Source organism: Melospiza georgiana, chromosome 3 (genome assembly GCF_028018845.1).
Source record: "Melospiza georgiana isolate bMelGeo1 chromosome 3, bMelGeo1.pri, whole genome shotgun sequence".
Taxonomy (NCBI): Eukaryota; Metazoa; Chordata; class Aves; order Passeriformes; family Passerellidae; genus Melospiza; species Melospiza georgiana.
The window spans coordinates 70,550,551-70,561,761 of NC_080432.1; the positions used below are offsets into that span (position 1 = coordinate 70,550,551).

An 11,211-nucleotide genomic window follows, 5' to 3' on the forward strand; every position below is an offset into this window, starting at 1 on the left:
ACTTCTCTTCTCCAGGCTGAACAGCCCAAACTTTCTCAGCCTGTCTTCATAGGGATGGTGCTCCAGTCCTCTGATCAACTTCGTGACCCTCCTCTGGACTTGCTCCACCAGTTCCACGTCCAGAACTGGGCACAGCACTCCAGGTGGGGTCTCACAAGAGCAGGGTAGAGAGGCCAGAGCACTTCCTATGACCTGCTGACCACACTTCTTTGGATACAGCCCTTCTGGGCTGTGAGCACACATGGCTAGCTAATGTTGAGTTTGTCATCAGCCATCACCCCCAAATCCTTCTCCACAAGGCTGCACTCAGTCACTTCTCTGCTCAGCTTGTAGGTGTGTCTGGGATTGCCACAACCCAGGTAGAGGGCTTTGTACTTTGCTTTGTTGAACTTCATGAGGTTTGCATAGACCCAGCTCTCAAGCTTCTCGAGGTGCCTCTGGATGGCATCCCTTCCCTCCAGTGTGTCAGCTGCACGTGCAAGTTGAATTACTCTCTCTTAAGCATGTGTGGTGCTACTTTATTGGTAAGCTGGTAACTACGTGTTCTGTCTCAAGAAATATTTACACCTGTGTCTATAGTATTACTTGAATCCTTGATAGAAAAGGTATCTGGTTTATAAGCAAATTAATACCTGTTGGGGGAAAAAAGAGAAGGGGGAACTTCATGCATAGACATTTGCTGTAGGTGACCAGTCTGTTTAAAGACAGGAAGAATCAAGCTGAGCCGCTGAGTTGGTGATACATATTATCTCAGAAGCAAGCTGGTTTTTCCCTTACTCATTTTTCTCCTTAGGTCCTCTTAGCCTCTTTCTGAATAAAATTGAACTTTTTAATGCAAATGTTAATGCAAAGCTGTGATCCCATATAAATTCCCAGAGGCCAAATCGTTAAGAGTGAAAACAGGTGTTCTAAACCATACTGCTTCAATCTGAAGTATCTTGTCTCCACTCTTCCTCCTCCTCCTTTTGTTATCCCTCAAAAACTCATGTAGTGGATTTGATTTCTGAGATGCAGTATTTGCTGGTGTTAAGCCATGACTACAGTTTTCACCCAACAGATTTTTCCCTGTATGCAAAAGAGAGAAATTCATGCCAATGTCTGTCTTGTATACTGAGCCATGGTTCTTCTAGATTCTCACTTGATCTAAGCTAATACTGTTAGATATAAGGGCCAGAATATGGTCAATCTGATTTACACAGGGTTGTTCTTTAAAAACACTGAAGTTGGGGAAAGTAATTGTAAGTTAATTGCATTTTAAATAGGAAGATCATGATGAAATAAATATATGTAATTCTGGTAGCAAAGGTCTCTGCCAGTTGTTCATTTAATGGGGAAATGTGTGGACGAATGCAGAATAGCAGGGAAGAAAGTGATGAGGGAGGTGTGGTGTCACATTTCTCCTGAACTTGACTTGTTAGAACAGTTTTGACAGCAGGCATTGGCATAGTTTTGAGTAGTTAAATACGTGGCTGTGAATCTTTTATCCAGGGACTGCACAATAGAAAACAAGATAGAGGGTTAGCACTGAGTGTAGTGTCCTAAAGACATGCATGAAAAGTCACAGAGACATGTTCATTCTTGCCATCTGTGATCCAATGAGTTTTTAATTAGATGAAGTTCTGTAGAAACAGCTTCTATGGGAGAGTTCCTCTGTAGGCTGTGGAGCAAATTCATTTACTGTCATGGCTTGAGTCATCTGAATAGATTCCCTGCACCACTCTATTCTGTCCATCTACCTCCTAGTCTGCCAGAGAATCTCTGCAGACCAATCTTAGGGACAACTCTGCACAGCCTAGAGGAAAGCACCACCAGAAACATGGATTTAGATGGGACTATGTCTTTAGTATTTCCTTTAGATGTCCTCTGCTTCAGGTTCTTCTAGAAAGTGTGTTCTGAAATACCTGATTGCTCCCACAAGTTGCAGAGGAAGGGTTTAGTGCTTGATTTACTGCTGTGGACTCTATAGCAGGGATCAGGAACTTGATATGCTTTTGTGTATTTTGCCTTTATTTATATTGCTTTGGTTGCTTCTTATGTGGAAGCAAGAGAGAATGTTAAGTATGAAATGAAAGAGCTGTAAAGCAAGCAAGCTCTTTAGAAAAGGACAATATGTACTTTATTACAATTTTCACTTCTAAGATCATAAAGCAAAAAAACCCTTTGGAAAAGCCAGGCTTCTACAGTTGACATGAACGAATGTTCTCTTCTTCTGGTGGGCTATATCTCACAAACAGGGGGAGAATTAGAACATGGCAACAAAATTGAACACTGTTAGTGGCACTATAAAAATAAGCTCATTTTTTTGTACTGTGTTCAGCATTTGTTCTTGTGAACAGAAAAATATTCAGAAGTGTCTGAAACATTAGGGTGTTTTTCTTTAAAGCAAACACTGCCCTAATAATGCTATATTAATATTTAAGCTCTGTGATCTGGAGGAGTGTCATGGCTCACACCATGCTTGTTCCAGCACCAGCTCCACTGCATCTTCGTACAGAGGCAGTGATGATAGTGCAGAGCTGTTTGGAGCTTCCTGGGAGATCTGCCCATGCATAACAAGTGATTGAGATGTTTAGAAATGAACAAAGATGAGATCAACAGCCTCCTCAGCTCCTCCATATTCCAGCCTTCCCTGGCTTGCTCCTGACATTGACATGCCTTTAGTGAGTTCCCAGTGTGTGTTACCACACATCCTTTGCCGAAGATCTGCATGTTTTCCCAGCCTCCACTTCTTCCTCCTGATGCTTCATCCCATTGTTTCACCAGCTCCTTGCATCTGCCCCTGATCCCCTTGTTTCTTCAGTACTGCTACTTCTTAACGTCACTAAGATGGGAAAAGAAGGTCAGGGAGTAGACTGAGGGACACAAAGGTGTGTGGGACAGACAAAAGCAAGTAGTGGCAGCAAGATCTGATTCATAAAGATCTACTGTCTAGTTCCTCCTTTATTGCATGCTTGAAAGCTTGTAGGAATGAAGTAAGAAAGCTGTCATAAACAGTACTTTGGACTGTTGGGTCTCCACAGACCTAGGAATTCTCATGAGTTGCCATGTGAGATGAACAGCTATCTGAAGGCCTCCAAATGTGTGCTCCTCTTTCCTTGGTACTCATACTAAAAAGCTGGGCTTTAATATATGAAAGGCTATGTGATGAGTTCTTTTTAAAACAGATCATAAGAATTTTCAGTTTAGCAGCTTAATTTAGTGGATACTTAAAGCTTCTAACTGTAAAACAAGGATAATTTTCTGTGTTTAGGTATCTGAAAGTATTCAAAATCTTAGTGTATTTTTTATAAGAGGTCAGTCTTCTGTAGCAGCACTTCAGGGAATTCTACAGTTCTTTGGAATGGTTTATATTTTATTATAGTAATTGTATAGTGAGAAGACTCCGTAATATTTGCTCAAGAATGTGGGTAAAATGGTTCAACATCATTCACACAGGATTTTCTGAAAAATATTTTGTTTTCACTGCAAGCAGAATGAACTAATGGTTGTATGTATGGCAAGGAACGACAAGGTTATAAATGCTGAAGGAAGTATTAATTACTTGGAGTCATTCCCTTTACAACACTCCCTTGTATTTTTCATATCAGTGGTATTATATTTCCTTCTTTTGTGTTTACTTTTACCATTGACTTAGTCTCAAGTTTATTACTGTATTAAGAAGGATTTTGTGTGTGAAGTAGATGATTTTTCTTCCTAGCCCTGCCAGTGCTGCATTATTGTATTCTAATAGGCTGACTTTTGTCTAAACTAATCCAGCAATCTGTGTTTTTACAGCAGACTAGTTCTAATGACTAATGTTTGAACATGGTGGTTGTGTGCAGTGTAAATGTATGAATTCAGTGAGTCAATGGGAGCTTCATCCTGTTTATTGTAAGTCAGCAGAAAAATAATATTGAACTAAAAAAATAATCTGTCCCCAAAGACTCAGGAAGGGCATTCATATTTCCTTATGGGAATTCTTCCATTAGGTTTGAGACCTGTTAGAATTAGGTTTATTTGTAGAGGGAGCAAGTTGTACAGAGACCCTCTAATTACTTTGGAAGTGAGAGAATCTACTTCTCCAGATTTGGGGAAATTTTAGCCCTGAACTACAAGGTAACCTGGAGTGATTTGAACTGCTTTTGAATGAAACTTGCAGGATTAAAAAATACAGGTTTTTCTCGTGAAAACTATGCAATAAGAAGGCTTTCTAGCATTCTGCTTTTTTACTTGTAGAAGCACAAATAATTCTTTTAAAACAATGTGCGTTTTAAGCTGGCTTCAAGCAGATTCATAACCTCTTGTTTCTACACATACTTGAAAACTGTCTTTCATTTGCAAGCAGCCTTTTTTTTCTTTTTTTTCTTTTTTTTTTTTTTTTGTAGCCGGGCACTGTTTCCTTGTTTGTAACCACACAGGAGTTAACATTTTATGGCTGATAGACATTCTTTTTCAAACGAGGTATATTCTCTCCTTATTCAGGAAGCTGGTGGGTTTTCTGTGCACATGTTGGCCCTGTTGTCTGTCGTCTTTTTACCTTCCTGCTTGTATTGTCTCTTTTACAGATGTCACCAGTCACCAGTAAGTCAGGGGACCTGAAATTTACCTCCAGACATGACACAGATAGAGACTCAGCTGCAACACAGTAAGCAAGAAATGCTTTTAACAATTTGCAGTGTTATTCCTACAACTGTTGTTTGAAAACTGTGAGAAAGGTTGGAAGAGTTGATTTTTTTTTTCAAGCAAAACAAGAAGTTAGCTTTAGGGTGATCAGTGGGAGAGTGCTTCACACCCAAAATGTGGAGGAAATAACAGTTCATACACATATGCCATCACCAGAAGAGCAAGGACTATAATGTACATGGCAGTCAAAACTCTGGGATATGTGGTTGCTCACTGGCTTCCCTTAGCTGTATATTAGGATTTATTGCTGCAGACACCTTCTAAAAGTTAATTAATGTAAATTCCAAAAGGCTTTCACATTCTAAAAAGATGCCAGCAGCACCTTTGATGATGACACTTGCATTTCTTAAAAATCGTAGCTCTCTTGCGTGAAAGCTGTAAGCAGATAAGATCTCAGCATTTTGAACAGGAGCTTCCACAATATCTTTAACTTTTGCAATCTTTTTTGCTTCAAAAATTGATATCTGAAAATACTTCCCATGCTTGCCATTGTATCTGTCACCTAAGCAAAGTTATTTCACTGCTCATTTTCCAGACTGGTTCCTTCCTCATATAAATAATTGACATTATGCTGCAAATGCAGATACATACCTCATTTGAACCTGCCTTTTCAGGTATGTATCTGCATTTACAGCATTATGTAGATTATTTAGATTATGTGGATTATTAGTAGATACAAATTCTGAATTTTGTATCTCCAGCTGTCTCTCAATTTGAAAAGAAATTGTGAGTGGAAAGTTTAACTCAACCATGATGAGGAGTGGGCTGTGCAACCACACATTGAAAGAATTCAGTGTTGAATTTTGGACACAACTATTCTAGTGTTATATTCATGAAAGAAGGAAATGCCTTAAAAGCAGAGTTATTGTGACAGTTGACACAGTCTGTTAGAAGTCAGTATCAAAAATTTGGGATAACTCAACTCCATTGGTAGGACTTCAGGAAAAAATATTTTGAGTGACATTTCCAGAGCATCCACTGAAAAATGTGGGACCAGAGATTTAAAATGTGGAATCACAAATGATTTAAGAAGATTCCAGAATTTTGGGTCAAACCAAATACAAATTTTCATTTCAATTGAAGCTAGGGCTATCCTGAAAAGGTGTCACACTGAAGAAATAGAGCCCAAAAATTACTTCAGTTACTTTTCAAAAAAGTGAGAGAAGACACCTATGTGCTTGAATCACTGGAATGTGCTCCTTCATTCTGTACCATAGGGAGCAGGAGCATCATGGAGATTCCAGTCTGAATCATGCATGCTCCATGACATAGCACTTCACAGCAGTGACCACACGGACCAGGGTTTTTTCAGAAAAGACTACAATCTGTTGCCTTATTTGGAAGCTAGAAAAGAATCCTCTGACACTGCTGATGCCACTAGTGTGAACAACTGTCAGTATTTCAGTTTATAGGTATTTATACAGCACACGTCAGGTAATAAAACAGCTCAGAAAGAGGGCTGCCTATTTTTCATGAAAACTCTCAGTTTACTTTTACCAAAAACATGACCTGCCAGGATTCTAGTTTTCTTGGTCACTGCAGTCAATGTGTCTTGAAATACCCCTAAAAATTTACATACATGCAAGTGTTGCCATCCTAACTGGAAAAGGTTTATATTTCAGCATCTAACAGCAATATCAACGTGACTTGAGATCCAGTCCAATCTGTACTTAAATGGTTGCTCCACCTAAAACATGCTGGTTTTTTCCTGTTTTCTGTGAAAATACACTTAAGATTCATGTCACACTGATATATATGATATGAAATTTATTTACTGCATAATTCCTAAGAATCCAGTGGTTGTCAAGTACACACTTTCAGTATGGAGAAGTGAAACTTTAATACCTGCACACTTGCTAAGCCAAATGAATGTTTACTGCTTTGTTTATTAGAACAGTATTGTTCACTACAGCCACAATACCTACTGTAAAAGAACATGAATGACAAGTCCTTATGAAATATCTGGTTTTTGAGAATTTCTGCGTGGGAAATAAGGTTTTCCAATAGTAAAACAGATTTTATACAAGATGGTAGTAGATCTTTATCTTAGCCAAGCAGTTAATGTGTCTTCTGCATGAAGAAGACACATGATAGAAGAAATAGTGAAATTGTGCTAAGTTTGATACATCTGATGTTCAAATAATAAAAAGATGAGAACTGCTTCTCAAAATTAGACTACCTTTATATTGGAAATGGCATAGTAACCTTACCCTTTGAATAGTAATGGTTAGCTGCTACTTGTCAGCACAGCCAGTATGTCCTTAGGTGTGTTCCCATTGTGTGGTTTCCTTGAGCTGCACTAGGTAGTGCTCTGCATAAATTTACACAAGACCCAGCTGAACACCGGGTTTGGTACACTGGCACTTACAACACTGAATAATTATGGCTCTGTACCCTAGTTTCCTCATGCAGCAGCACTCCTCAAATTGTTCTAGGAATCCTGACACAGAGGTTCTTAGACTCTCAAACCTTTTCCTTAGGATGTTCCAGTACTCAAGCTGCAGCAATCCACATATTCATGAGTATACAGTTTAGCTTTAAAAAAAGTTCCAACTACAGACAGATATTCATCAGTTCATTAGCAAGGCTGATGTGTAAACATTTTCATCCGTAAAACCCAATTACATTAGGACAGTATCATCAACAGTGCAGCACTTTTAACACCATTTTTGTGGAAAAGACACACATTACATTCTTCAGTTTTGATTCATCCCTTTGCATATGTGTTTCAGCAGCATTAAACAGTTCAGGTCATAAACCAAGAGCCTTTTGTGCTAGGCACAATACAAATTTTGAGCAAAGACAGTACCTTCCTTTGAAAGGTCAGAGTTGAGGTATTGTTACGTATTTATAGTTAAAGTTGCAACTTTTGCCAAGAGTGGGAATTTGTGATAAAAGTGGTGTAACATCTGCATAATCCCTGCCATCATGTGTAAGACCAGTTAGAGGCATCAACTGGAATACAGGAGCTTGACCAATCCTTTTGGCACTGTATGAAGGCTGATAAGCAGAAATAAATAGACATTAAAACCATTTCCGACTCTGTCCTTGTTCAGGTATATTAAAATGGAAAAACTAATCTTAGGCACTTGGACTTTGTGTCTTATTCTTGTTGCATAAATAAACCAGGAATATCTACATAATTGTAAGTATTTTGGTGTCTGAGCTTAGGAAAGTGGAAAAAAAACAAGTGCAATTGCTTTTATGAGAGGAGGAGACTGGTAATTTGTATTTTTTAATTGCATCTGTTGTCTGTTGATCAAGACAAGCTGATTTTTAAGATCATGAGCAGTTCTTTTCAAAGCAATGCTATGATAAAAAGTAGACTAGTGGAGTGGTCTCATATTTTGTCTTCATGGTTTTTCTGCCTTTGTTCTGCTGTGGAACAGTAGTTTTTGTAGTTGTTTCAGCATTGTGCTCAAGAGGACAGGCAGACAATTGCTCTAACACATCAGCTGTAGGTGGAAAAAGCTCTAAATTTGGGCTAACTTTGTGTTTCTTTTACTCTTTTTATATCCACCTTCCTCTAGAGGTACAAAGAAAAAGAAGAAAAGGATACAAAGGAATGAGAGAGAAAATCAGCACAACTTAATGAGCGTCGATACTCCTCTGTCATCAGTTACAACTAATGGTGTTGAAAACGAACCTGCATCCCGTGGGGTGGAATTGAAGAAGAAGAAGAAAAAGGCAGCAAGAGGCTCAAACTTAAGCACAAGTGGAAGGACAAATATTGCCTTTGAGCTGGAGCACCATGACGCAGAGGCGTAATTTATTTCTGAATGCTGGGGTGATGTTCATTACACGCGTTGAAGGCTGCAATTATGATCTCTCTTCCAGGATTAACAACAAACAAATAAATTAAAATACTTAAATATGCAAAATGGTACCAGTTGTGACTTATCAATAGTACAAACCTGTTTTGGATGACTTTTGCCCTGGCTTCCTTGAACTCAACAGAACTTGAAGGTTCAGCTCCTCACTGGACTGGAAAAGAACTGAAACTGTCAAATACAATGTTTCCTAATTTGATATCTGATTAAACTGTCACTTAGGCATTTGTGTAGGCTGTTGATCAATCCATGGCAAGCAAAGAATCAAGTGAAAAAGTGTGATCTAGAGCAAAACATGCCCAACCACTACATAAGTTATTAAAGTAGCATTTTGAAGTATGATGTAAGTTAAATAGAAGAGTGTTCAGGATGGTAAAATACCAAAGGAGTGCTGACATTAAGGTGTACCTGAAAACACAAGCTTTTAAAAAATATTTTCCTGACATCAAATACGTGTTTGGACTGCATTTTGCAGCTTTGAAGGGAGTTGTGGAGTAGCTACCTATGCAACTACATTGTCTTCAGTAGGACTACTTGTTCTTATAAAAATTAATTAGTGTTGCAAATTCCAGGCAGTTGTATTTTTCAAAGGAGGTGTGCTGGTCATAGTAAAGATTCATTGCAGTTTTGTCAGAGTTCCTGGCTGCTTTGGCAGCAGTCTTGCCAAATATACTTTCTTTTGTCTGAATGAAATATTTCATATCCAACTATGCTGTTTGTTTTACTTGTAGTACTTATTCACTTGTAAGCATCATTACTCTATTTTTTTACTTGAGTATTATTTTGTGAACTTTTACTAATGACTTCACTAATTTACTACGGTGTTAAATAAATTATGTTTTATATTAAACAAAACACTTTCTATCAGTTCGTGTTGGTATTTTTTCTGGCTGATGATGTCCAGTTTATTTTTACTCTGCTAGGAAATTCTTTCTCCTCCCCCTCTGAAGCAATAAATAACATAAAATTAGAAAGCCCTTATTTAGTAGACAGGTCACTTGATTCCATTAAAAAAAGAAGTGAAAATAACAATGCTGGGCACTGATGTGTGAAATGCAGCCAGATGCAGAGGACTAGTTGCTGTATATTGTAATATCTTCCTTGCACATGTTTTGAAGCCAGAAAAATCTGTAAACTTTTTTTCTTTTTAGTAAAGCACAGCAGCAAATCCTCTCTTTTCCCCCCACTGGTAGTTGCTATTTGCCAGCAGTCCTAACTTTGCTCTGCCTGGAGTGTGTGCATGAAGCCTTGCCCTAAATGGGGCTTGCGTGTGTGTACTGGAAACTTAGTAATGTCTCTTTCCCCAGTCAGAGGTGGTGTAAAATTACCTCACTCCTGGGGCTGCCTGATTCTGACCAGGCTCCCCACCTCTTATGTTCCTGCAGTGTGTTCCAGCTCATCATCCTGTGTGACATGTGCCATTTAGAGATTTTATAATGGGGAAAAATCTCCACATCTTACATTTCTTAAAATGTCCTGGGTCACATTTAAAACAAGGGCAGAGCGTGACATCAGGAAGAGCTGAGCAGTAGCCAAGATCTGGGAGCTCATTGGAAAGCATTGTAAAATGTTAATTTGCCATTGTCGACACTGAAGACAGAAATAACACTTCAGATAAACACCACGGAGAGATGGTAGTTCTAATCAAAGGCACAGCACCTCCTTTCATGCTTGCGAACTAGGGCTCCAATTATGTTCACTGCTCTGAAGCTGAATAGAGCTGCTTTGCCACACTTTCCAAATTGAGAGGAGAGGCAGCAGTAGTGTCTTCCAAGGCACAGTTCCAAATAACAATTAAGCAGAAGGAATCAGATAAGAGCCAAACATGAAAATGCAGGAGTTGAAAATAAACTTTTCATAATGTTTTCTTGTAATTGCAGTAGCTTTTGTTTTGCTTCTATAATTTTTTTCTTCCCTACCACATGGTTGGTTAGAGACTTCTTTTACTTTATACACAGTGTCACTGCGGTGCTAGTTTTCTGCATTCATTTCACAGAAAAGGAACAAAAATATCTGAAATTTAAAAAGGTTTATGATCCTTCAGTATTAAAATTAGAGCCTTCACCCTAAAATCTCTTTAACAAATTATGAGTGTGGCACAATGGCAAAGACAGCTTTTACCTTTTGTTCAAAAATATGGTTGATGCATTCATTTTTAGAAGAACTGCTTTTTGGTATCAGTAGAGTTTTTATTCTTCAGATATTGCTGTTGGGATTTTAAATTTTCAAAAAAAGGATAAAACTTTTAAATGCTTTAATGGTTTAAAAGGAAGTTTTTTATTAAAAAAACTTTATATAATGCTTCTTGTTTCTGTGATTTTAGAAAATATGCAATCTACATATTTTCTAAAATCACTTTAGAGTGAATATCATGTATATTTGCTGAATATTGCTTAAGTACTTAGAGGACTTAAATTTCAGTGGAAGGAAAGAATTCCAGAAGGAATCAGATTGCCTACTGAAAATTTTCTTTTTTTATTAGATGAAGCATTACAGTGTCCTGCAAAATTGTTCCCTGAGCCATGATGTGTGAATTAAAATGCAAGAGTTATAAAAGTCTCTGTGACACTTCCTTAGAGAGTGACATGAGTTCATTGCTGGAAGAAACCAGATAAAATGTTGCTTTAAAAAGTGTGAATATTAGACATTCATAGCTGCCTGGCAGTAGCAGCATCGTGGGTCTTTCGTTGCTCTGGTGTTTGTAGGTTTTGTGTGTGTG

The 11,211-nt window shown here is 38.1% G+C and overlaps 1 protein-coding gene across 3 annotated transcripts in view; it reads left to right on the forward strand.

Annotated features, from left to right (window-relative positions):
* The window catches only part of AHI1 (Abelson helper integration site 1), an 85,346-nt gene extending 76,036 nt beyond the window's left edge, over nucleotides 1-9,310 (forward strand). For all 3 annotated transcript variants that reach the window (XM_058021069.1, XM_058021070.1, XM_058021068.1), the window contains 2 exons: nucleotides 4,545-4,624; nucleotides 8,193-9,310. In XM_058021069.1, coding sequence (XP_057877052.1) covers nucleotides 4,545-4,624; nucleotides 8,193-8,430 — 318 coding nt within the window. In that variant the 3' untranslated portion in view covers nucleotides 8,431-9,310. The remainder of the gene's footprint in view (nucleotides 1-4,544; nucleotides 4,625-8,192) is intronic.
* Nucleotides 9,311-11,211: the final 1,901 nt, after the last annotated feature.